Genomic DNA, 27,455 nt, shown 5'->3' on the forward strand with positions numbered 1-27,455 from the left:
GCTGCAACTCCACAACTGGCTTAGGAGAAGCTATGGTCGAGTCATGCATCCTCCAAAACATGACCCGCCTAACCACGCTTTTTAACACCTGCCCTAACCCGGACGACACGGGGCCAACGGCCGGTTGTGACACAGCCTGGGATTGAACCCGGGTCTATAGTGATGTTTCAAGCATTGCGATGCAGTGCCTTAGACCGCTACACCACTCTGGAGGCCCAGATGTCTCAAATTTTAAATGAGCGTGCAATTGGCATGCTGACTGCAGGAACGTCCACCAGAGCTGTTGCCAGAGAATGTAATGTTAATTTCTCTACCATAAGCTGCCTTCAATGTTTATGAGAATTTGTCAGTACGTCCAACCGGCCTCACAATCGCAGACTACGTAACCATGCCAGCCCTAGATCTCCACTTCCTGCTTCTTCACCTGCAGGATCGTCTGCGACCAGCCACCCGGACAGCTGATAAAACTGAAGGGTATTTCTGTCTGTAATAAAGCCCTTTTGTGGGGAAAAACTCCTTCTGATTGGCTGGGCCTGGCTCCCAAGTGGTTGGGCCTATGCCCACACATGGCTGCGCCGCTGCCCAGGCATGTGAAATCCATAGATTAGGTCCGAATTTATTTCAATTGACTGATTTCCTTATATGAATTGTAACTCAGTAAAATCTTTGAAATTGTTGCATGTTGAACCCTTACGCTAACTCTAACCTATGACGCAAACGACTAGCAACCTAAAGGTTGCATGTTGTGAGAGGTGCAGCGGTCTAAGGCGTCACTACAGACCCGGGTTTGATACTGGGCTGTATTGTGATCAGGAGTCCCATAGGGCGGCGCACAATTGGCCCAGCATCGTCTGGGTTAGGGAGGGTTTGGCCGGGGTAGGCCGTCATTGTAAATAAGAATTTGTTCTTAAAACTGACTTGCTTAGTTAAATTAAGGTTAAATCAAAATGAAGTTGATAACAACTTTAGATCCTTAGCTAATTAGCAACTTTAGCTACAGTAAGCACAACCATAGCATTTAGCAACTACCAAATAAATTCAAATCATACGAAATGGAGGATCCCCCAAAAAACGTATTAATATATTGCGAATGGGCGTGAGACAGCCTTGATTCATAAAACATTCAAAGTTGCTCAGGTATTAAACTGGGATTCAGAATTTACACTCCAGCCCTGCAGGTGGCGTACTGTCACCTGCGTTGTTAGGGATTTGGCCCAGTTTCTTCCTTTTTGAACCGGGTCAAAGTTGAAAGTGCAGTTAGGGATGACTCATGGTTGTCTCTGCGGTAACACGCCTGTCAGAATAAATTGCATTGAATAAAACCACAACCTATGCCACCCAAAATAATGTAGCTATGAATATTACGAAGATGAAATCAGTATGTGGGTGTCACATTGAAGCTCGATTCGTGAATATTACAAATAACCATAACAGGTAAGACCATTCCCATAAGTAGCTAACGTTACCCCATTCATAGACACTAACTGCTTTAGCGCCTATTTATTGAAGATAGTATCTTCTGAACTGGGATATTTTGTTATGAGCCCCGACGCTTGCGGAACACCTGTGTGTAAGCATAACTGAGGAAGAAGTGTAACGTTAGCTAGTTCATCAACTGGAGGCACACACTGCTGGTGGATCTGAGCAAAACTGCTACAGTAAGTGTATATTTTCATTTGAAATATGATTTATTGCTGATATAAAAGAGGCATATCAGCACATGTTTAGAAACCCGGTTTGAAAACGATTGTCTTTTTCTAAACGTTAAAACACAGCATTGGAATTGTATTTCACATGGAGCCTAATGTGGGAAAGATGTAACCGCTGAAAAAAGTGTTGCTTAGCGACTTCCCTATTTTTGTGTTCCCGCATGGCTGAGCACAGCTGTTCTGCTCGGCCGGCAGTCTGCTCCCGCTCGGCCGGCAGTCTGCTCCCGCTCGGCCGGCAGTCTGCTCCCGCTCGGCCGGCAGTCTGCTGCATGTGTGCACCCATCACTTGCGCCCTCTCCCCCGCCGCCTCTCTCTGCTCTAGCTTCTTGATTCTCTCCCTGCTGCTGCAGCGCCTGAAGTGAATGTATTTAATCGGTAAAAACGTACTTAAAAAAAATATCTACTTTACTGCGTTTTTCTGTGCTGTTTAAATATTTAATCTGTTCCTTTTTGTTCTCCTTCAAACTTTCTTTTACATTTTGCTTTGGAGAAGTTCTCATTGATTGAGAGACTGAGGGAGAGTATTAGTAAAGATTTTTGTATCTAAAATATACCACATCCTGTCGTTTCCAATGGGAACAAATTAGTCATAGTCGGCAGAACAAGCAAAGTGGGCAGAGCCAAGCACGAGCTAGCAAGATCCTATTGGTGCGTTCTAGCGTATATTTGCATATTTCTGTTAGGGAACGCCTACTCCGAAATGTGCATTAACTCAATAGCTCCGTTTTTTAAAACTTTGGCAAAGGGTGAAGTCTACAACACTTTGTCCACTCTGTTTGTAACAGATTGCAGTTTTGGTACCAGAACTCTATTGAGATAAAAATGTTCCATTGATGACAAAATTTGCAGAATGTTGGCCAAAATCCATCTCCTTCCTTCTTCCACTGCTTGCCACTGGGCTTCCTTTCACTATCATAAATGCTTCACATTTATACATCCAGTGAAATATCTGTCTCATTGTTCTATCTGTGGCATGAACAAAAATGTGATTTCTTAATGTGCATGTACAAATTAACGTTGTCACTATTAAGTCATTAAGTCATTTAGAGACTTCCTTGAAAAATAGTTGTCAACACTGCTGAAAAACCCTTCTCTGTTTGTAGGGATTTGAGAGCTAATCGATAACTAGCTAAAGTTCCACTTTTTTTGTGATGATGCGTGACTAGCTAAAGGACGTTACACAACTCTGACTCTAACCAAGCCTCTTTCAGTCCTCTCTGTCAAACTGCCAATGACAACCTAATATCTGGCTCATTATGTTTTCTGTTTCATGATTTCTCAGGGGTGGAGATGTCATTAGCGTACCTTCGATTGTGTACCCAACACAGGTTAGCACTTGGAGCTCGGGGATATGCGACCCCCGCTAGTGACCGCAGGTCTCGGGAGCTAAAGGATGAGGGTCCAGTGTTTCAGTATGTTGGGAAGCAGAGAAAGCCCAACCACAAAGTGTTTGTATGGGGGTTTAGCTACACTGGAGCCCTGGGCATCCCCAGCTTTGTGATTCCAGACAGTGGCAGGAAAAAGCCTAGGAAATACCAGCTCACTCCTTACCGTCTGGAGACAGAGCAGCAGGTAATGTCTGTTTAACCACAGAAACACTTAACTGACACAATAGACATGTTTCTATACAATTTATGACAACTGCTTTTGTTCAATGCCAGTTGGTCTACACAGCCAGGCCGTGTTTGTTTGTTAGGGCTGGGGCATGACGCTATGCAACTGAAAACAAAAATATGGGTTCTTATTGGACAAGTTCAGACAAGGTAGTTGACTACTTCTGTTTCATAACGTTATTCTCTTGTCTGGTGTCTACTGAAAACAAGGCCGATTTCCGCTAATCAAGGTCTTTTTGACTTTTGACTGCTGAACAATTAATCAAATGGCCACCCAGACTATTTACATTGACCCCCCCCCCCCCCCCCCAAACCACAGTTTTTACACTGCTGCTACTCACTGTTTATTATCAATGCATAGTCACTTTACCCCTACCTACAGTACATGTACAAATGACCTCGACTAACCTTTGACTCTGTACCACTACCCCCTGTACATGGCATCGTTATTCTTATTTTGTGTTACTTTTTATTTAATTTTTTTTACTTTAGTTTATTTAGTCAATATTTTCTTTATTCTATTTCTTGAACTGTATTGTTGATTAAGGGCTTGTAAGTAAGCATTTCACGGTAAGGTTGTATTCGGCGCATGTGACGAATAACATTTGATTTGATGAGCAGTTGATTAGCTAAATTAAGTGTGTAAGTACTGGGCTGGAGCAAAAGCCTTGCACTCCCAAGTCTCAAGGACCAGGGTTGGTGACCTGACCACTGCCTAACCACTACTACTTGACATCACTTAGTTTTGCCTCATATGTCTTCACTCACTGTGAAATGCAACTGCATCCATGGCAGGTACACAGACCCTGAGGAAGGCACAGTGATGCCGAAACGTTGGTAAATACCCATTAAATTGCTGGGAGATTACACATGGAGTGTGCGACTTTCTTTATAGTATATTCGCCGTTAGTCAGCACCTCCACACAAACTATTATTCTGGGTGTGCGCCAGCTCATGTTTTTTAGGTACGCATACTTGCCATGCATGCCGTTTCTAAAATTATATGCGACCTGTTGAATACACAAGTGCTGTACTTGAGAGTGAGTGACTGACTCCCGAGCTGGTCTCTCTCCTCAGATCTCCTCTGCAGCCTGTGGGTACGGCTTTACCCTCCTCTCCTCTTCCACCAAGGACCTCACCAAGGTGTGGGGCATGGGCCTCAACAGAGACTCACAGCTGGGCTTCCAACGCACCCAACAAGACCGCCGTAAGACACTCATTCATTCTCTCGCTCCCCCATCCTCCATGACAAGCACTCTCTCCTCCTTTCCTTTTTTTTTTTTACACACGATCTGGGATCTTGCACTTTCAATTAATGACCAATTGATTGAGGAAGAATATAACTTAGAGATGTGTAATGAGTTGAGTACAACTGCCTTTCCCAAAAGATTGTTTAACTCAATCGCTTTATAACAAACCAAGTGGCTGGGGCTGCAGTTTGTTGTTTTTCGCATTAAGGATTGCAGCTTTAACCTATTCAGCCATAAAAGTGCACCAGCTTGTCAACCAATTGGAGGATGTGCATAATTTGCTCGATGGTGGGTGTGTGTTTTCAACAACTGCTGCACACTTTCACCAATCTTTAGTGTATATGAAATGGATTGTATAGTCCCATCAACTGCTTTAGCCGTCCAATATTCAGATGAATTTGTGCAGCGCCTGCCCTGAATTGATGCCTGTGATCGAGCATGTGTCAGACTAGTCTGGGTGCCAGTCTGTTTCTGCTCTCTTGCCAAGGCTTGACAAAGACAGCAATGGAGTTTGCAAGAGCACAAACAGATCTGCGACCAGGCTAGTGTCAGACCATCCCAGTGATGTTTATAATCACCTAGTGTTCCCTCTCTAGATAAGAGCTATGACTATGTGCTGGAGCCCTCTCCGGTGCCTCTCCCCCTGGCCAGGCCCCAGCAGACCAGGGTGGTGCAGGTGGCATGTGGCCGTGCCCACTCCCTGGTGCTCACCGACTCAGAGGGAGGTAAGAGGCAACATAGAGGGTGACGTTTTGTTCTCCTCACGTAAAACGACACTGAGCTGTTACGAAAATTCCCATATATCTCCCAGTACTGTGAGCAATGTGATTTGTGTTACACCTTCCTTTTATGATATCCCTGAGAAGGGGACTTTTATTTAACAGTCTAAGTAAAGAGCATGAAAGTGTGAAACCTGTCTTGGATAAGCTCTCGTGACAGACATTCACATACTTGTAAGGAAATGCAATGGAAATCAAGTAAAATAGCTAGCTCAAGATTCTGAGATAATTGTTACCTTGGATAATATGCCTTCCTGTCTGTTTAGGGCTATTTTGCTCACTGTGTGTGCTTCTTTGAGGAAAATGTCACACACAAACTAGGGAAAATAGGGGGGGGGGGGGGGATTGATCTGGGAATTAGAAGGCTGGTGGGTTCACATCCTAAAGACATTCCCCTACCGTTGTGCCCATGAACAAGCCCTTAACCTACTACATGGAACTCTATTCCACATCAGGTAACTGATGCAAGCAGTAGAATCAGATTTAAAAAGCAGGTAAAAATATACCTTATGGAACAGCGGGGACTGTGAAGTAACACAAACATCGGCACAGACACATGCATACACACACATGATAACATACGCACTACACATGGATTTTGTGTTGTAGATATGTGGTTGAGAAATATGTGCCTGAGGGCATACACACTTAGTGTGTTGTGAATTCTGTAGTGAATGTATTGTAGTGTTTTTAAAATTGTATAACTGCCTTAATTCTGCCGGACCCCAGGAAGAGTGGGGATCCATAATAAATACAAATACTACACATGGATGCAAGCCAGGGCACTCCCATAACTGAGCAGGTCAACTCCGTAGGCTTAAGATATCAAAATGTGGTCCCTTACATGTTGAAAATATTGATGTTAATTCTTCCTACTATTTTTAGTAGATGTGTAATTTGAATCCTGACCTTTGCCTATGCACTTTGCAGAAATACATTTGAGCTGATGATCGTCGAAGAGGGCGTCATAGTTGCGTAACGATTGTTCATTTGGTGGCACTTTATTATACGGTACTCTTTCCGCTGGTATTTCCCTGGAATTTACTAGGAAGTGATGTGGTAACAATCTGTACTTTGAGATACTTACCTAAAAGAATATTACAATTGGTAACTACCTGGTGACCGGTTATTCTTGTTTTATTTAATCCCAAATAAACAAACATGTAATTTATAGTTTAATACTGTGTTATTTACATTTTATTTACATTTTTACAATGTACTTAAGAAAATACCTGGACATTTTTGTACTTCAAAATAAAGTGCTACTGTTCGTTTTACAGACACTGCTCCATTTTCCACATTGTTAACAATGTCTAATCGTACCCCTGGATCATCCTCCCACATGTTTTTTGTGTGTGTCTCTCTCCTTTCCCTCATTCTCTCTTTATCATATCAAAGTGTTCAGTCTGGGAAACAATGCCTATGGCCAGTGTGGGAGGAAGATGGTTGAAGATGAAGTCTACAGGTATGATACCACACACACACCGCTGTTGTTTACTCAACATATTACCTTATAACTGACGAAGTTGATCAGGCTGAAACCATGCTCAAAATGCAAAGAAAAGTCTGCCTCTGCCGTTGTCATGCAACACGACCGGGTGTATGTTGAGTCATACTAGTGATGACTCATAGTGTCAAATCAATGCAGGCTGGAAATGTATTCACTCTCCAGGAATTGTACTGCTTTTCTGCCCAATGACTGCCTAAGTGCTCAGGTTGAACAACAATCCTATTATAAATGTGTGTTCAGGGGTCGTATGTTTCGGAGTTAGAGTGCTGATTTAGGATCAGTTTAACCTTTTGATCACAAAGATTAAGATTATAGGGACTGGGGGGAGCTGATTCTAGATCAGCATGCCTACTCTGATACATATGGCCCCCGGTCTTTAGGGGCCTACTAAGAGTGAGCAGAGGAGAGGACGACAGGGAGTGGGCAGAGGGGACCTTTTCTGGACAGGCGGGGCTCCTTGAGTAATTGATTGACTTCTCTTTCTCTCCCCCCAGTCCCTGCTGATGACAAACATACCCATAACATGATGCTGCCTCCAACATATTTGGAAATACAGAGGGTTTCACTCTGTGTTTTGGAATTCACCCAACCCTGTAGTTTAAAATGTTGGCCTTAAAGTACATTTATTTGTCTTGCAGTATTACTTAACAGCTTTCTTACAAACAGAAAGGATAATTTGGAGTGGATTTTGTTTAAACACAGGCTTCTTTCTTTTCACTTTGTCATACAGGCTAGTAATATGGAGTGAATGCAATGTTAGTATTTTGTATTTTCAAGTATTGTGGTGGCAGCATCATGGTATGGGTATGCTTGTCACCGGCAGGGACTGGGGAGTTTGTTAGAATCAAAATAAATATGAAAGGAGCAAAGCTCAGGTAAAAAGTTAGAGGAAAACCCGCCTCAGTCTTCTGAAAACCTAACCCTAGGATAGGGTTTTATTTTTCTGTGGGACAGTTACACAATGTTTTATGCAACAGACACATCAGAATGGCTTTTCAAGAGGTGTTGAGTGTTCATGAGTGGTCTAGTCTCAGTCCTGGTTTAAATCTTCTTAGAAAATCAGAGACGAGGTTTAAATATTGCCCTCCATTATTGATCCCCAGCCAAATTTACTGAGCCTGAGCAATTTTGACAAAAACGATGGATACAGTTGAAGTCGGAAGTTTATATACACTTAGGTTGGAGTCATTAACTCGTTTTTCAACCACTCCACAAATATCTTATTAACAAACTATAGTTTTGGTAAGTTGGTTAGGACATTACTTTGTGCATGACACAAGAAATTTTGTTGTAAATTGTTGACAGTAAAATTATTTCACTTAAAATTCCCTGTATCACAATTCCAGTGGGTCGAGCCCACAGCGGTCCGGTTATGTCATGGCTTTAGAAGCTTCTGATAGGCTAACTGACATAATTTGAGTCTATTGGAGGTGTATCTGTGGATGTATTTCAAGGTCTACCTTCAAACTCAGTGCCTCATTGCTTGACATCATGGAAAAATCAAAAGAAATCAGCCAAGACCTCAGAAAAAAACTTTTTTCTGGTCTGTTTCATCCTTGGGAGCAATTTCCAAATGCCTGAAGGTACCACAATAGTACTATTGTTTGTAAAGATGAACGTGGTACCTTGTGTACTATTGGGACCAAGCAGCCGTCATACCGCTCAGGAAGGAGACGCGTTCTGTCTCCTAGAGATGAACGTACTTTGGTGCAAAAAGTGCAAATCAATCCAAGAAAAACAGCAAAGGACCTTGTAAAGATGCTGGAGGAAACGGGTACAAAAGTATCTATATCCACTATAAAACGAGTCCTATATCGTCATAAGCTTAAAAGCCGCTCAGCAAGGAAGAAGTCACTGCTCCAAAAGCGCCATAATGTGCAGTTTGCAACTGCACATAGGGACAAAGATTGTACTTTTGGAGAAATGTCCTCTGGTCTGATGAAACAAAAATAGAACTGTTTGGCCATAATGACCATCGTTATGTTTGGCGGAAAAAGGGGGAGGCTTGCAAGCCAAAGAACACCATCCCAACCGTGAAGCACGGGGGTGGCAGCATCATGTTGTGGGGGTGCTTTGCTGCAGGAGGGACAAGTGCACTTTACAAATAGATGGCATCATGAGGTAGGAAAATGATGTGGATATATTGAAGCAACATGTCAAGACGTCAGTCGGGAAGTTAAAGCTTGGTCGCAAATGGGTTTTCCAAATGGACAATGACCCCAAGCATACTTCCAAAGTTGTGGCAAAATTGCTTAAGGACATCAAAGTCAAGGTATTGGAGTGGCCATCACAAAGCCCTGACCTCAATCCTATATAAAATTTGTGGGCAGAAAAATGTTGTGTGCAAGGAGGCCTACAAACCTGACTCAGTTACACCAGCTCTGTCAGGAGGAATGGGCTAAAATTCACCCAACGTATTGAGGGAAGCTTGTGGAAGGCTACCCAAAACGTTTGACCGAAGTTAAACAATTTAAAGGCAATGCTACCAAATATCAATTGAGTGTATGTCAACTTCTGACCCACTGGGAATGTGATGAAAGAAATAAAAGCTGAAATAAATCATTCTCTGCTGACATTTCACATTCTTAAAATAAAGTGGTGATCCTAACTGAACTAAGACAGGGAATTTTTATTGGGATTAAATGTCAGGAATTGTGAAACACCTTAGCCAAATACATTTAAACTCCGTTTATGTAAACTTCTGACTTCAACTGTGTATGTTGCCCTAAGAGTTGTGCGAAGTTGGTAGAAAATTTTGAAAATTATTCACAGCTGTAATGGCTACCAAAGGTTCTTCCACCAAGTATTAACTCTGGGGTTGAGACTTATCCAATTATGATATTTCAGTGGGGTTTTTTCTTCTTCATTTGGAAAATGTTTTAAAATGTTCTTTCACTTTGATAATGTGGAGTAGGTTGTGTTTTCCTCCAGATCTACAATCTCACTTTTTATATTACATTTTAAGCTGGCAAAATGTGACTAAAGTTCAAAGGTCTGTTGACTGTCTATAGGCACTGTATGTATCTGTCTATGTAATATATATAGTCTCTCTCCGTTGCAGTGCCAGTCACATCATTCACAAGATGGAAGGCTTTGACAGCCCAGTGACTCAGGTGTGTTCTGTGTAACGGGGACAGAAAGACACCTCAGCCATTATTGCTCCACCTTGGTCATTATTGTAAAGTAAAATGTGTTCTACATGACTCACCTTGGTAATTAAAGGCTAAATAAACAAATAATAGGATGGGGGGGAGGGAAAGCTGATCCTACATCTGAACATAGGGGAAACTTCACCCCAGAGTGAAAATATGTTGTGTGCACATATTATGTGTGACTGAACCCTGTGGATGCCATGTTTGTCCTATAGGTGGTGTGTGGGCAGGACCACAGTCTGTTCCTGACTGAGACGGGCAAGGTATATGCCTGTGGCTGGGGGGCAGACGGACAGACAGGTTAGAAGCCCCCCCCCCCCCACACACACACACACACACACACGCTGGGAAAATGCCAAGGGGTCCCTATAAAGATAAACTGAGTCGCTATGGTTTATCAGTGTCTCCACCTTTTTCTGTACATTTCTCTCCAATATCAGTTTATTTTTATGCAGAATTACCCAAATGTACTTAACCAATTAATGACCTTGTGCAAATATAGTGTTTCACTCCTGCTGTGTGAGCTTTACACATTTTTATCCACAAAGTACCTGAGTAGAAAATTGGTTGTAAGCGCTGAGAATAGAGACATTTTACTCCGCAAAATAAAATCAATGCATGAAGCCTCTGTAGTCATAAGAGTCCAATTTACTCAGCAGATATTTAGGACACTTCATGAGCTGTCTTAACCAGTTAAGAGTAACCGGCTTGTGTCTTGATAATAGAAAAGGTCAGCAAGTCAGTAGTTCCTGCGCCACATGCAATTGCTTTGGAGTTTGGAGTATGTTGATGTTTCTGAATTGATTACAATCTACCTACATAAAACAGTATCTCTTGCACTTTTGACAATTATTTCACGAGGCCTGTTGTACATGATATGCCAAAATACTGGATCCGTACCCAGGTCAATATGGACCGCGGGTCCCAACTACCAATTTAACCTTGTCAGGCTTCGACACCTGGTATCATATAAAAACAAATGTGTAGAATTGCAGGAAATTACTTTTAAAAAAGCAAAACATTTCTCTTTCCCATACAAAATGGGTAGAATTGTGGGAAATTGGCTTTAAAACTGCAAAATGTTCTCTCCGCCAACAAGAGGGGTGTGAACAGTTTGGGGTTGCAAGGTGGGGTTTGTTACTATGCCAATAAATGACAATCTCAATCTGGCCCTTTGCCACCTAGGAAATTTGTGTGACCGGACCTTCTCAAATAGTGCTTGAGTACCCCTGCACTAGGCTTACAAATAATTACTTTTTCTTTTGATTATTTAATTAATATACGTGTTATTTCAAGTTATCCCTTCAGAGTGCAATATCATATTGTTAAAAAATATATATCCTAAATTGGGTTTGCATGTAAGTTGGGCGATTTGAAGGCATCAAGGGCTTCATGTTAACTTGGATTGTGTTCGAGGAAAATTATAGACCTTTCAACCGTTTTATGAAACATTGGCAAGTGACTTGATGCCTGCTGTGCCAAAGCGATAGTTATTAAATGGGAGTGATGAGTGTGTTGATATAATAAACAATAATTTAACAACCATTGGAATTGGTTAAAAAAGGTTATGTATGCCAACATATTAGGAAAGAATTAAGAGTATGCAAAGTGATTGTGTCAGGCGAAAATTATATCAAACGTTTTAGCATTGCAACATTTGTACAGTCACATTCACCTTTTTTGTCTGAAGCATGGAATAGAGTTCACAGCTGGCGATGCCTCCTCGGATTGGTTATTCCCCATCATTTACAACAATGTCAATGAGCGTCATCACCATCTTTTCTTTTGCGGTACCTCAAACTGTTGTAATTACCAACTGAGAAACTCAGTTTGTCTGAGCAGTGTCTTAACATCATCCTAAAACCTACTCTGAGCTGGAAGTTTAAAACAGGATTCCTAGGACCTTTTCTGAGAAGTTTTGTGGACATGGGCCCAAGTCTCTTAGTGCATAAAGAAAGGGCATCATTTTTTCATTAAGACACCTGCATAGTTACACACATGCATAGTCTCCCACACACTTAACTGTTTTCTAAAGACAAAGCAATTTTTTTTCAGGTCTGGGCCACCACAACATGTGTGCCAGGCCGGTGGCTGTAGGAGGGGACCTGGCTGGTGTGAGGGTGCAGCAGGTGACCACCTACGGAGACTGCAGCATGGCCGTGTCCCAGGACGGCCAGCTCTATGGCTGGGGCAACTCTGAGTACCTCCAACTCTCCTCAGTCACTGAGGCCACCCAGGTGAGGAGCCAACGTAGTGCCCATCACAATCTCAAATCATGTTTGCCAAACTTTGTGACTCTTGTTTCTCACAAGGCTATACTACAGTATATATTAGCCTGGTGGAACCAGCTGCATTGACTGTTCTATTTCACTTCATGTATCAGTCTGGACTTTCTCCAATAGATGGGTGTTTGCAAATAAGAGAAAATGGCTGTGCTTTGAATTAAGCCATCCTGATTGGTTGAGGGGGATCCAATTGCTGAGGATAGTTTTGAATAATACCGCTCAAATAGTTTCAATGAGCAGGAATGCTAGACTGAATTGTGAATGTAGCGTTCAGGCTGGTTCTACCAGGCTAAACTATTGGTACCACTACGTGTTCTTATTCTATTTCAATGTGTGACCTTTTGTCCAGCTACTGACTTTATGTTCTCCCTCTCCTTAGATTAACTCCCCTCGACTCCTTCCTTTTGAAAGGGTGGGCAAAGTGACCCAGGTGGCCTGTGGAGGCACACAGGTGGCCATTCTGAACGGTGAGTACCGGGGCCCTGTTCCATTTCAGCCTCTCGCCACTTCCATTGTTCCTACCTCTTCCATCTCTGGCGGGTTGATTTGCATCTAAAAGTGGGTGTGCCACCAGGATCACTTTGGAGGGCCACCTGCCTGCCTAGTGCTCGTTGCTAACTGTTATATTTACCAATCTGAGAATGTGAAAGCAATATGGTGGAAGCTCCAATTACACTATAGGAAGGTTAGGCATCACCATATTGCTAAAAATGATTGAGTCCTTTCAGATCTGTGAATATTGAGGGGGGTGGCTGCCAAAATGGAACTTGGCAGTGAAATAATAAAAGATCACTTGCACCACCACCATTAACACAAAACTAACATTACTGGACTGTATAGCATAGCTTCCCATTCAATAGACTAATAAATAATATGTAGTGTGTCAGTAAAGGCGTGTTTGTCTTTACAGAGAGAGGGGAGGTATTTGTATGGGGCTACGGCATTCTTGGAAAGGGCCCTAATCTCTCTGAATCCCAAACCCCTGAGCTGGTCCCTCCTGCACTGTTCGGCCGCTCAGAGTTTAACCCCGCGGTGACCGTGAGTCGCATCCACTGTGGACTGAACCATTTCGCGGCTGTCACAGGTGGGTTAAGTCGCGATTTTCAGTATGTGGAATGAGTTATGTTGGACAAAAAAAACAACAATACATCTTTAGAGTCACAAACTCACAATGTTACAGTTTAAGATGAATATGTTGGCATACAGGAAGTAGGACTTCTTACCCAAGAAATAATGTGGTGCTATACCATTCAGTGGATGATACAAGATATGAATGCTTCCATGTACTTGTATGTTTACATATTGTTAGCATTTTATTAACCCATTCCCATTTCAAGCCATTGGATGAAATAATAATATTAAATATGTAGAATGTACCTATTGCTTGCTGTTCCGTGTGGCTCAGTTGGTAGAGCATGGTGTTTGCAACGCCAGGGTTGTGGGTTCAATTCCCATGGGGGACCAGTATGGGGGAAACAAATGTATGAAATGTATGCATTCACTACTGTAAGTCGCTCTGGATAAGAGCGTCTGGTAAATGACTAAAATGTAAAAACAAAAAATGTTCCAGATCGTGGGGAACTCTTTGTTTGGGGGAAGAATGTGAGAGGTTGTCTTGGTATTGGAAAGAAAGAGGACCAGTACTTCCCATGGCGGGTGAGACAAAACTTAGATTACTTATCAATTTTTTTTGCTGATCATTGACATTTTGTGGTTTATTCAAATGACTTAGTAATAGTCCACTACAACATTAACAGGCGTATCAACGTAGCAGGCGTGAAAGAAAACGCCTGAGCAGAGTTCCCACATTCGGTTTTCAGTGGAAAAGGTGGCTAGTTTGATTGACATGTATCTCTGAAAACTGGATGCATCCGGTTATTGGCAACTCCGCTAAGCCTACAACAACGTTTGTCCAATGTTTTCAGACATTAAGTGATGTTGCATAGACCCAGCTATATGCCTGAATCTCATTCAAATGGAATAGATGGGCACTGTCTAATATGATAAACTCAGATGGTGCCCATCTTTATCATTCATTTGGGATTGAGGCATCTAGCTGGATCTACCCAACAGATGGAGGTGGACTCACCTGGATATTAGGCCACTTTGATTTTGGAGTGAATCAGACCTTTTTAGCATACTTTTTAAAGGATGCATAACTAGTTCATGTATGTTTTAATGCTACATAACTGCATCTTATGGTAATATTTTGATGGTGTACTGTTTTCAATGTGTTTCAGGTGACTGTGCCAGGTCATGTGGTGGATGTAGCGTGTGGGGTGGACCACATGGTGGCGCTGGTCAAGTCTGTCATCTGAGCGTCCCCAGCCGGCAGGGACAGAGCCTAAAGTAAGCCCTTTTCTTCCCTGTGACCCTCCCCCTCGATCACTGAGGGGTATCTGGCCCTGTTCAGTCGCCCTGTTAGCCTCACATCCTCTGGCTGCCAATGGAGGCCTGAACCCCAGAGCCAGCTGTCCTCCATGGGTGGTAGAGATCCTCCGTTCCCGGCAATCTGGTGACTGTGTCCGCCATCAACGCTTCAGTCTGCTCCCTGTGTCTCTGGCTAGCACGGCTGGGATAACATGGAGGCTGGGTTCACAGGCAACAGTCACTGCAGCACTCCATTAATCTCTATACACTATTGATCTGACACTAGTGACTGGGCACCCTTGTTGGATGATGTGGAGATCAGTGGAGCAGAACTGATGCGGTGGAGCCATGGATTTTTTTCTTCCTGTAGAGAAGTGCTGAAACTTGACTGTCAGACCTCCAGAATAATGTCCTTATGGCATTTTACCTTCACTGCTGATTTTTTTTTATACACTGACAAAATTATAAACGTTTCATGAGCTGAAATAAAATGTCCATATGCACAAAAAGTGTATTTCTCTCCAATTTTGTGCCCACATTTGTTTACATCCCTGTTAGTGAGAATTTCTCCTTTGCCAAGGTAATCCATCCACCTGACAGATGTGGTATATAAGTAGCATGATTATTACACAAGTGCATGTTGTTCTGGGGACAATAAAAGGCAGAGTTTTGTCATGCAACACAATGCCACAAGTTAAGGGAGTGTGCAATTGGAATGTTGACTGCAGGAATGTCCACCAGAGCATTGAATGTTAATTTCTCCACCATAGGCCACCTTTGTCGTTTTAGAGAATTTGGCAGTATGTCAACAGGCATTGTGCCCAGCTTCGCACGTTGATCAACGAGGTAGAGATCCTGTTCCTTTTTCCCCAATCTGCGCAGCGCATTCAAATGCTAAAATGGCTTGTGTGATGTTAGGTTTTAGTCATTTGCTAGGTTATTGTTATCTGCGCTGTTAAATGCTGTTTTAACGAAAAGGGTAAGCTACCGGAGACAACTTATCTGGCTATACCTGCTGAACGGGGCTTACAATAGATTTTGATTGTTCAGGTTCACCATCAGCAATAGTTTTGCTTTAAACTAGCAGTATATGTGGTAATTTGTAGATGTACAGGGTAAAGTTGATCATAACTAGGACAGCAATCACTTTTGTGAGGTGCACTGCATGGCCAAAGAGAGATCACTCAAAAACATGAGATGGGGGTGAAATCCAATGTTACGCTATATATACACACACAGTACCAGTCAAAAGTTTGGACACGCCTCATTCAAGGGTTTATTTTTACATTGTAGAATAATAGTTAAGACAAACTATGAATTAACACACATGGAATCATGTAGTAAGCAAATAAGTTAAATCAAAATATATTTTGAGATTCTTCAAAGTAATCACCTTTGACAGCTTGGCACATACTTGGCATTCTCTCCACCAGCTTCACCTGGAATGCTTTTCCAACAGTCTTGAAGGAGTTCCCACATATGCTGAGCACTTGTTGGCTGCTTTTCCTTCACTCTGCAGTCCTACTCATTACAAACCATCTCAATTGGGTTCAGGTCAGGTGATTGTGAAGGCCAGGTCATCTGATGCAGCACTCCATCACATTCCTTCTTGGTTAAATAGCCCTTACACAGCCCATAGGTGTGTTGGGTCATTGTCCTGTTGAAAAACAAATGATAATCCCACTAAGTGCAAACCAGATGGGATGGCTGCTGAATGTTGCGGTGGCCATGCTGGTTAAGTGTGCCTTGAATTCTAAATAAATCAGTGTCACCAACACACCACCTCCTCCATGCTTCACGGTGGGAATCACACATGCAGCGATCATCCGTTCACCTACTCTGCGTCTCACAAAGACACGGCGGTTGGAACCAAAAATCACAAATTTGGACTCAGACCAAAGGACAGATTTCCACCGGTCTAATGTCCATTGCTCGTGTTTCTTGGGCCAAGCAAGTCTCTTCTTAGTGTCCTTTAGTAGTGGTTTCATTTCAGCAATTTTACCATGAATGCCTGATTCACCTAGTCTCTTCTGAACAGTTGATGTGTCTTACTTGAACTCTGAAGCGTTAATTTGGGCTGCAATCTGAGGTGCAGTTATCTAATGAACTCTAGAGCAGCGGTAACTTCCTGTGGCGGTCCTCATGAGAGCCAGTTTCATCATAGCGCTTGATGGTTTTTGCGACTGCACTTGAAGAAATGTTCAACGTTCTTGACATTTTCACAGATTGATTGACCTTCATGTCTTAAAGTAATGATGGACTGTTGTTTCTCTTTGCTTATGAGCTGTTCTTGCCATTTCACCAACTAGGGCTTCTGTATACCACCTATCTTGTCACAATAGAACTGATTGGAATTTCTTTCCTTCTTAATGCATTTGAGCCACAAATTAACTTTTATCAAGGCACACCTGTTAATTGAAATGCATTCCATGAAGCTGGTTGAGAGAGTGCAAAGCTGTCATCAAGGCAAACGGTGGCTACTTTGAAGAATAATAAAATATTTAGATTTGTTTAGCACTTTTTTGGTTACTACATGATTCCATGTGTTATTTCATAGTTTGTCTTTGGTATTATTCTACAATGTAGAAAAGACCAAAAAAGCAAATATCAAATTTCAGCTCAAACACTTAATCTGTAAAAATGACAAGTTAATTAGTGGGTGATTGTCATTGCAGAACCAAAGTGTGGGGGACAAAAACAGAGGCTACATTCTGGTAGACCAACGTGACTACATATAAACACGTCAGCACAGCATATTTTAATTTAAGAATAGAAAATTCATGTTTATGCAACAAATGGTATTGCATCCTATTGTATTCATTCCTCGAATTGCACTAAATCGTTTCAAACTAAAACATATCAGAGCCCATGTATCAAATCGTCTTGAAAGAGACAAACTACTCAATTTCTGGGTACTCAAATCGCCACTGTTTGCAAAACAGAATCTTGGGTCACCGTTATCCACATGATTGCATGCTCCATCAATGGCTGCTCTACTTGCCTGACCTCTACGGCAAATAGAAAAGGTCAATAAGCACGCCAAATAGGACGCTACTGCTGAACGCGCCCTCTAACAATGCACCTCCTCCACCTATGTGTTTAAGCAGTAAAAAGGTAATGGCGTTGTATAGTTAGCCTCCCACTGCAAGTCAGAAGGAACTGTGTTCTCTAGTTTGTTTGCACAGGTTAAATAATACAGAGACCACTCTTCTGTGACTTTTCTTTAGAATGTATTCTCAGCTGTTCCTATTTGCAGCAATGGTGAGGACAGAGATCAATCTAGAGGTGTCAATACTTGGATTAAGTGATTTGGAGCTAGATTCAATCCGTATCGCAGATGTTGAATTTTAAAAAGGTAATTTCAACATTTACCTTGAAAGCAGGAACATTGCCTTTAAATTTCATTATTTAAATTTCATGTATTTACGCAATACGGATTAAATTGAGACCTTGGTCAAACAAGTTATGGCAGACACCTGGGTTAAAACGACCAACAATAGGTGTGACTGTGATATGGATGTTTAGTTGCACTTCAAGTATAGAATACAAGCTTTATTTGTAATACCAATGTCAGACCACAATGTTATTGCACTGCAAGACGCCTTCAACAAAGAGGTAAAATGTAAGTGTTTGGCCAGGATTCAAACAAACCGCAACGTGCAGTGGTCGCACTGCACTTGATTTAAGGGAAAATGTCTTTAAAAGACAATTGTAGTGAGGGGTGCGGTTGATCATGACTACCAAATATTTTCTCCCACCTTTAGCAAACTTTTTTAGCGAATTAGTATGATTAGCGAGAACATTTTAAAATGGCAGACAAATCTTAGAAGCTAAAGCTAACAAATGCGTCAGCATGGAAGAGATAGATAAAGCCATCGCCGATTTCGCATTGTGGTTTGTTTGAATCCCGTCTTGTCTGTTTATAGGGCCACAAAGTAAAAAGCCACTGTTGCATTTTTCTCCATCACAGTGTCCTTTTAAGACTCACATCTGCCTTGGCTGATTTCATTCTTCAAAATGATTGATTCTTGATAAGCAAGGTACATTGTAAGTAATAGGAATGATTCTGTCCCACAGTTTGACCACTTCAATCTATCACTTTTGATTCTTTATTAGCGGGTGCATTGAAGTGGGAAACCTAGCCCTGCCAAGGAATTAAAAAAAATGCTGGACTAAAAAGCCAATAATAGAGATTGTAGTACAGCATCTAGCAAAACAACTGCTCCAACAGCAGTCCCCCAAGACCCCATGCATAGGAGTTTACATTCCAGCCCATCACATACTGAATCAATGTAAATCAACCAATGATTTCAATATAAAAATCACATTATTGCTGAAATCTGCAAGTTCCTTTCAGAATCCATCATATTAAGTCTAAATTAGGATAACGGTGAGATGATGAAATTTGAATATGCAATGGGTCTGGGGGACCAATGTTAGAAATGAAAACAGTACAGATGACAGGAAGGCCTTGAGAAACCAAACACACTAGAACATGAAAGCAAAAGCAATATTTTTTTTTATATCACCCTTTTATGTTTTTAACACTGATTAATAGCTACATGGTTTCTGCTAATCAAAGCTAACTGATGAAGCAAGCTTTTCTTGGTGCGGACAAAAAAAAAATAACACCAATGCATTAAGACCAATATAGTCTCACCTTCTCAAGAGAATCCTTCAAGGGTAAAATAGTCTTCCCCGTTTTCACATCAGTACAGCAGGATGGACCTGTATTAAAGTGCAGACTGGGGGGGCAGGGGGCGAGGATTGAGGGAGGGAGGGGAGCTGAAGGCCTAAACTGACCAGGGTTGCAGGACTGGTTCAATGATCCACAACCCAACCAACATTCCCCCACCACTTATCCTTATTCTACTAGTTTGTGTGGTAAAGGGCTGGTTTAGTGTCAGGCATGGTCTGGCACTTGATGCAAAACGATAACCTACTTCTCCCAAAACGACCGATACTACATGAAAACTGGCTTATATATATAGCCCACTAGAATGTTATTTATATGATATGTTCTACATAACAGTGGCTCTGTGATTTGTCAGTAAATGTAATTTAACGCTCAACACCAGAATCTTTCATTTTCCTATCTGACAAATCTTATCTGCTTTCCAGGTCACCAGAGTTTAGGACCATTGACATACATCTTGCCTCAGTCCCTGCAATCTATTTGCTAGCATTCAGCTAAATGGCATTTCAATGAGAACTCTAGCCCCGAAATGGATTACTTTAAGAAGAGTTTCCATAATGAGAATTTCATCAGGACTTGACATTAAAAGCTTATTCAATAACTTGTAAAAACAAAACCACACTATGTCGTGTCACTACCAACGACAACTCAGAAATGTCACCTTCAAGTGCAAACACACTGAGCGTTAGACAAGGCATTGGTCTTTAAAACGACTTGGCACTGAGAAAAATAAATAATAAGAATAATGGAAATCTTGATAATTGTTTGTAGAGAACATTCTCTTTCCATAAGGGGAGGACTGGTAACTAATACAGTATGGTTGTTATGGGGAGGACTGGTAACTAATACAGTATGGTTGTTATGGGGAGGACTGGTAACTAATACAGTATGGTTGTTATGGGAAGAGCAGCTTGTGAGAAATTGCAAAGTTTGGAAGGAAAGTGTGGTATACTAAAGCACCAGTATAGGCTGTCATGGGCCGCGTGGGTGCCAAAGTAAAAGGTGAGGGCCGGGTCGCAGCATTCCGGGCTGGTGTTGAAGAGATAGGCCCAAACTTAGTAGGCCGCGTTGCCATGGTGAAATGGTGTGAGGGAGAGGAGAAAGAAAAAGAGCGAGAGGGGGAAAAAAACACAGCAGTCACTCAAGCTTTGGGTCCCCAAAGAAGTGAATGTTGTTTGGGGTAAGAGTGGATGGTCAAGGGGGTGAGGTGGTGGGTAGGGTTGCGTAGTTGGCAATGTCTCAGAATAGGAGGGGCTTGTTGCTGATCGCTGAACAAAAGCATCCCTACACACACGCACCGTTCCTCCCCTGTACCCCATCTACACCACCCAAGCTTTACATTACCCTGTTCCCAGAACCACCCCCCACAGCAGTCCACTGATATGCTCTTGGCACTTAAAAAAAAAAATGAGTTTGACATGATAAATCAACGTGTGGGTGTGAGGGCACAGGAATGGCTAGTTCCACTGTCTCTTCCCACCTCCCATTCACTGTCCTGCGCTCTCATTGGTCCTCAAAGCTCCAATCACACTCTGGATGTTTTCTTCTGGGACCTATGAGAGATAGGAGGGCGGGGTTAAGTCTTTATTCCAAAAGCGCCAGTTTAAACTGACCCCTACAATTTACCATACAAACAGAGAGAGCGATACAGAGAGGGTGTAGAGTTGTAAACCATCACTCACCAGGGCATGGTCGAACTTGAAGGTACTGATGTAATAAGCTGGAATGTCAGCAGTCGCCAGGGGTTCCGATATTTGAGCCACGATTCCACACTCGTCTGACACAAGGCAATGAGAATAAAGAACAGATATCCATGAATATCAGAATTATTTTCGACAGGGCGTATCTGGGCGTTTAATGTATTCACATTGCCAAGTAATATTCGTATTGGCATCACAGTTTGTTTTTACTAATCTTAGCCAAATTACACTCGCATCAAACAGTGTCTCTTGGTGATGTGCACTCTGCACAGAGATCTGACTAACATGTGGAAACCAAACAGAGACAACCACAACTGTCTTACTTACCAAATCCTAAAGGCTGTCCTCCAATGCGTACCATTTTCCAAAGCTCCCCTGAAGCACTAGTGAAGAGGACATTGTTTGGAAACCTGGTTTTAAGAAATTTGAAAATTAATGCACACACTCATTCAATCTATAGCAAGTAACATTTAAAGATATTATTTAATGTACCTCTCACATCAGATGTATTCAAAGATTTCAGAAAACAGTGAATACATATTTTTGTCTTTTGTGTTAAATTCAGCGATTTGGTCAAATTCAGATTGTAGGCCAGTGGTTGCCCTACATCAGGGTTCCCCAACTGGTGGATGGAATTTTTGTTAGACATAAAATACTAAAAACACCAGGAAATCAGCTCCAAGTGTTTTTCATTTAGGAAAAATCTGTTGCAAAGTATTCCCACACATAATAGAGAGATGAGATCGTAGATAAATGTAAGCAAGGTTTGAAATTATGTTTTATTCAAATATTATATCTGTTTGGGCTTCTTGCGGTCAATTTGCAGTCTACAAATTATTTATCTAGTTGATCATCCCTGTCCTACATGCTATGGTGAAAAATACATTACTTCGGAAGTACTACAATCTTGGTTCACATATTGTCCCCCTTCTTATCTTGGAGACAAAACTGACCCATATAAGGGATACCTCGCCAATGTAGGACAAGCCCATGATAAAATAGCTACTAATGTAGTGGTACTGTAATCCTTTAGTTCAATCCACGTGATTAGTAATGCAGCTGTTCGGGTTACCACACAAGTGACACCTGTAACAGCTGTCAACTCTACATTAACTTCTTTCCAAATAAACTTTCTATGATCTTCTATGTTTGTTTCTTAACAACCCAGCAGCAAACAACTTGTCCACAAATGACTCGAAACAGCAAATTGACATAGCAGTTGTGCCTTTCTGATGATGATAGACACCATAACCATGCGTTTTCTTTTCTTCTAAATGGCGGTACCACAGGAGAGCACCTACCGTGGTGTGGTTTGCTCGTCCATGACCAGAGAGATGTAGCCCTCAATCAGAGAGAAGGAGAAGAAGCGGATGTGTCCAGAGTCCTCGCTAGACGCCCCAGGCTCCTTCATGCTGGAATAGAAAGTACTGAGATTCAAGTCTGTCCAATCTTTCAACTACATTTGGTCCTGTCCATTCCAACCTGGTCACCGAGTGGTCTGCTAGTCAAACCTTTCTACACCTTTAAAGTCTAATCATAACAGCAGCATAACCATCCTATGACAGCCCTTGCTTAAGTCTAACCCTTTTCCAGGTTCTAGACTTCCTAAAACAAATTGTCTGAACGGAGCAGCTAAGTGTTCCTGTGGCAGTGTGTGTGTATGATGGTCTCTTAAAAAGATGGCCTCTGGTGACAGCCTTATGTAAAACAGGAGGAGTGCTGAGGAGTGGGTTCTTACCCGCCTGAGTAAAACATGACGTCCATGAGCAGGGTGGCCACCGAGGGCAGTGTGTCTGGGTCCAGGCTGGTCACACAGAACATGTTACTGGGGCTGGACAGAGGGTGGATGATGGGACGGGGCACTGAGAGAGAGCAAAAACATGTTTTTATTAATATGATACTGGCAGTTGTGAACATATATGCTAATATTTTTTGGGGGGAATTCATACTACCCATCAAATATGTCACCTAAAGAGATTTACAAATCTCGACAACAAAATGTGGTCCCGTGTGGCTCAGTTGGTAGAGCATGGCGCTTGCAACGCCAGGGTCGTTAGATTCCCATGGGGTACCAGAACGAAAATGTACGCACTGACTACTGTAAGTCGCTCTGGATAAGAGTGTCTGCTAAATGACAAATGTAAAATGAGCCCATGGGCTTATAAGCAACCGCTTATGTCGCTTATGCCTGGGGCTGGCCCTTGCTGTTCTGCCTGCCATATCATACTGTGTTCTCAGGTTCTGTTCTGGGGAAGAACCTTGACAGCGCGTGTTGGATTGACATACTCTTACCAAATATGGATTGTTCAATTCAAGGTTTGACAGGCTGCAGCAAAACAGCCAATTCATATCAGGGAGTCTCTGCAATATTTTCATTCATATCAGGGAGTCTGCAATATTCTCATTCATATCAGGGAGTCTGCAATATTCTCATTCATATCAGGGAGTCTCTGCAATATTTTCATTCATATCAGGGAGTCTCTGCAATATTCTCATTCATATCAGGGAGTCTCTGCAATATTCTCATTCATATCAGGGAGTCTCTGCAATATTCTCATTCATATCAGGGAGTCTCTGCAATATTCTCATTCATATCAGGGAGTCTCTGCAATATTCTCATTCATATCAGGGAGTCTCTGCAATATTCTCATTCATATTAGGGAGTTGCTGCAATATTCTCATTCAGGGGATGAATACATTTCCATTTGTATCACAGAAACCCCAATGCACAACCTGAAACAGAGTGTGCGTTACTGTATCTAAATCCAATAGCCTTTTCAGACTACTGAGTCGAGATGTGCTGGCCTGGTTACACATGTCCCATAGGGGCTCGAACTGTAAAGGAAAGGAAAATGTGAAAAGTAAATAACCGAGCCAGCACAGTAAAGTTTGTGTCCACATGATAGTGTGAAAAGGGAAATAAAAGTATTGTGTGCCTACCCCACTGTCAAACTCATTCCACGGAGGGCCGAGTGTCTGCAGGTTTTCGCTCCTCCCTTGTACTTGATTGATGAATTAAGATCACTGATTAGTAAGGAACTCCCTCACCTGGTTGTCTAGGTCTTAATTGAATGGAAAAACCAAAAACCTGCAGACACTAGGTCCTCCATGGATTGAGTTTGACACTCCTGGCCTTACCGAGTTTAGGCTTGACAAAGCCGTTGGTGACTCCCAGGCTGTTGGCGGCCACAGTCTCTCCGTTGATCACTCTCAGCAGGGTGAACTCAGAAGACAGGGTGTGCATGACCATGGGCAGGTCCCGCTCTCGAACCTGATGAACACAACACAACCACTACGCCATCAACAACTCAGCCTCAACCAAAGCACAACACAAACTTCTTACAACTGGGAAAACCAAAAAAGTTTTATAGAAACGTGAAATAGCATTTGAACAGCAGGTGAAGACGGTCTTTCCAACTGGCTGATGCAATTACGTCAGAAAGTAACTCATATTTGCACTTCAAACACAATTTGAAACTGCACTTATCAGGGGAAATAAACTACGGAGTCCCAATAGAAAACTATTCAGTGAAATTTCAAAAGAACTCAAGAGCTTCTGCATTTTGCTTATCGGAACACTTCAAGGGTAACTAAAGAGATGGGCCTGTGGGTACAGCAAAAGTTAATCAAGCATTCCAAGCAGGTATATCTGACTAGCAAAAGGCTTGGGAAAACAACCTCCCAAAGGAATGCAATGCTAAAAAGCTGGAGACGGTCTTCTGCTTTAAAATACAATTTCAACGTGAAATGAAATGCCCCAAAGAGGTCTCCATTATATGGGCCTAATGCAAAGCTACTGTGTGTCCATTCCCCCAAAATTGTGCTCTCCCCGACTGAACTCTGTGCCTCCTTCCCTGAAGAACTGTACATTTGGACATGACGGACTGATTCCATCCCCATGGGGGCTGTTCTGCCGGATCCTGACAGAAACTCATCCATCTCCTCTCCCCCTGACTAAACCCTTATTTGAGTTGCATTGAGGATGTAAACAAAATGTGAAGCCTCCTGTGAGAAGCTGGCCTCTAACTCCTCTAGGGTGGTTGAGTCAGACAAAGTCAGGTTACTTAAGGCTTTCTTCATTTGGGTCGGGTCCCACCGTTTATGTAACGCAAATAATCATAATACAACACCAGATTAAAAAATAAATAAAAATAAAAAGAGGCCTTCAGCCTGGCTCAGACCCTCAAATACAATCAGACACAGTGGGAGGGAACGAGAGCATGCAGGATAGAAACGGAGAGAAAGAGTGAGTGAGACAAGACAAACAGACAGACAGAGAGATTGAGGCAAAGCGAGAGAGGGACATGATTGAGACAGACAAATGGACAGACATTAGGCAGAGAGACAGAGAGAGACGCAAGTTGTTTCCTTCATTTCTTTACAGACAGTGATTAGGCCGTGGTTGGGAGCAGGTGGCGTGGAGGGAGAACAGTGGCCATGAATGTTACCGGGAATTCCAGCAAGAGACTGAGCTGAGGCTGATCCTCTTTACATAACTACTGCCAGATTATCAACATCTCCATTTTTGTTAACAATTATTTCCATACACAGGCACCGGTTGGTTATTCAGCAGACCTTGTGTGTTTCCCCCCACCCCCTTTTAGTAGCAGGGTAATACAAATACTCCCTATAGCCAAAAATGCCTGGCATGAGAAAGGACTGGTGTGATTAAGCAACTTCGACAAAATGAAAAGATTCTTCTCAAAGCAAAAGTGCCGCCCAGGGTGGTACTGTAGATCCACTGCTGTTGTCTTTTCATGTTGAGCAAAATGGAAAAACACTCACAGGCCACAAAGTACAAGTGAGGGCATACTTGATTAAAATGGCCCGTTCCGTAAGCTATTTTCGATTATCTACTGGTATATTTAAGAGTAGGCTACCTTCATACCACTGGTAACTTAACAGGTAAGGCAAATGACCATGTTCAGTAATACTTACAGGAATAAGCAGCTAAGCTGACAAATAGGTCCTCAAACTAAATGTGAGTATCAATAACATGTGAAGGGAGAAGGGCGCCGCTACAAGGTGCTCATAACAATGGCCAATTGGCTGGCTGATATCTTGCATGTGTTCCTTGGGAAGTTGAGGAAGGCATGCAACAAGACTTCTAAAGCCTAATTTATACAGTATGTACGAAGTTTGTAATTGATGGGCTGCCCACATCTACAATGGATCACCATTTTGACCAGCTATTAGTAGTTCTTGAGTTGCGCACTAGATAGGTTTTAATTTACGCTTAAGAGAGGTCTGTAGTGGAACAGCACTCACCAAGATAAAGTCAGTCTGATAGGTGGACAGCATAAACACAGAGATGTTGTGGTCTGCCAGGGGGGCAATGACAGACTTGGCTATTTTGGTGACTCCGATTGGTTGAGAGTTGGTGGCGCTCCCGCCCCCCGACACCACGTTGAGAGCCAACCACGTGGCCTCGGCGACACTAAGGTGCTCCGACTCGGGCAGTTCTGAAAGGGGACAAGAAAATTACGCATTAGTGTGGCCCCAGATGGATGTGTCTGTCTGTCAGCGGTCCCCTTAGCGATAAATGAGGCGCTAACGGCATCGCCGGACTCTCAATGTCTCTTATTTTACGTATGATTGTTTGACATTCTCCTCCGCTGATGAGCTGGATGAGGCATTGTCAAGCCTGGGTGCCATTAATATGAGAGGGGTCTGACTTGGAAAAAGGCCTGACTCCACTGCTGAGAACAATGAAATATCACTAGACTGACCATGCTTATTTCATCCTAAAAAACAATAATAACTTAGTTAAACAAGTCGCCTTCAAGAGGGTCTTCATTGTGGTTAGTAAATTAGCTTATAAATCACTCAGGGTAAAACATTTACCACTGAGCATAGATTAATAGCGAAAGCTATGTCAACAGTCTCAATATAGAGCTAAATGTGTGTGCGGCCATTTTCATGCACTGGCATGAAAACAAAACAAAACAACAAGTACTTGAAGCCTCGATGCAGCAAAGGAAAGTACATGCATACAGATGAGCACAATATAAACTTCCAGACAATCTACCTACAGTAGAATACCTGCAACTGTTTCACAACACAGAGCTTCTAGTATCAATGGTGACCAACGAGGGTCCCCCTGAAAACCAGACTATAATGACATGGATTCATCACTCAACCACAAAACCAAGCCAGTGACAGCTTGGCCTCTGTTAACCGGGGCGGCAGGTAGCCTAGTGGTTAGAGCGTTGGGCCAGTAACCGAAAGAATGCTAGATCGAAACCCCGAGCTGAGAAGGTAAGAATCTGTCGTTCTGACCTTGAACACTGTTCCCAGGCCATCATTGTATATAAGAATTTATTCTTAACTGACTTGCCAAGTTAAATAAAGGTTAAATTAAAAATGTAAAAATCCATAATGGAACAACGGG

At 42.4% G+C, this 27,455-nt stretch overlaps 2 protein-coding genes across 7 annotated transcripts in view; one reads left to right on the forward strand and one right to left on the reverse strand.

The window, feature by feature from the left end:
* Window positions 1–1,221: 1,221 nt before the first annotated feature.
* rcc1l (RCC1 like) lies at window positions 1,222–15,177 on the forward strand. Of its 6 annotated transcripts, none has more exons than XM_014197649.3 (12): window positions 1,222–1,434; window positions 2,992–3,281; window positions 4,400–4,529; window positions 5,169–5,297; window positions 6,750–6,816; window positions 9,923–9,974; window positions 10,229–10,313; window positions 12,069–12,250; window positions 12,678–12,765; window positions 13,209–13,382; window positions 13,869–13,954; window positions 14,539–15,177. In XM_014197649.3, exons 2-12 carry the CDS (start codon window positions 3,000–3,002, stop codon window positions 14,614–14,616), a joined length of 1,353 nt encoding a protein of 450 aa, XP_014053124.1. In that variant the 5' UTR covers window positions 1,222–1,434; window positions 2,992–2,999; the 3' UTR covers window positions 14,617–15,177.
* Window positions 15,178–18,205: 3,028 nt separating this feature from the next.
* Window positions 18,206–27,455, reverse strand: part of castor2 (cytosolic arginine sensor for mTORC1 subunit 2) — a 22,403-nt gene continuing 13,153 nt past the window's right edge. Inside the window, exons 3-9 of the mRNA XM_014197803.3 lie at window positions 26,333–26,526; window positions 24,203–24,335; window positions 22,803–22,926; window positions 22,366–22,476; window positions 21,392–21,474; window positions 21,047–21,141; window positions 18,206–20,917 (exon numbers count right to left, since the gene is read on the reverse strand). Of these exons, the coding sequence (XP_014053278.1) occupies window positions 20,852–20,917; window positions 21,047–21,141; window positions 21,392–21,474; window positions 22,366–22,476; window positions 22,803–22,926; window positions 24,203–24,335; window positions 26,333–26,526 (806 nt within the window). The 3' untranslated portion in view covers window positions 18,206–20,851. The remainder of the gene's footprint in view (window positions 20,918–21,046; window positions 21,142–21,391; window positions 21,475–22,365; window positions 22,477–22,802; window positions 22,927–24,202; window positions 24,336–26,332; window positions 26,527–27,455) is intronic.

The sequence above is a fragment of the Salmo salar genome, chromosome 04 (assembly GCF_965601325.2).
Source record: "Salmo salar chromosome 04, fSalSal1, whole genome shotgun sequence".
Lineage (NCBI taxonomy): Eukaryota > Metazoa > Chordata > Actinopteri > Salmoniformes > Salmonidae > Salmo > Salmo salar.

Coding starts and splice junctions, on each gene's coding strand:
- rcc1l (XM_014197648.3), top strand. CDS start 1,355: ATGAATATTACGAAGATGAAATCAGTATGTGGGTGTCACATTGAAGCT. Junction 12,251..12,677: donor CAGTCACTGAGGCCACCCAG/GTGAGGAGCCAA, acceptor CCCTCTCCTTAG/ATTAACTCCCCTCGACTCCT. Junction 13,955..14,538: donor ACCAGTACTTCCCATGGCGG/GTGAGACAAAAC, acceptor AATGTGTTTCAG/GTGACTGTGCCAGGTCATGT.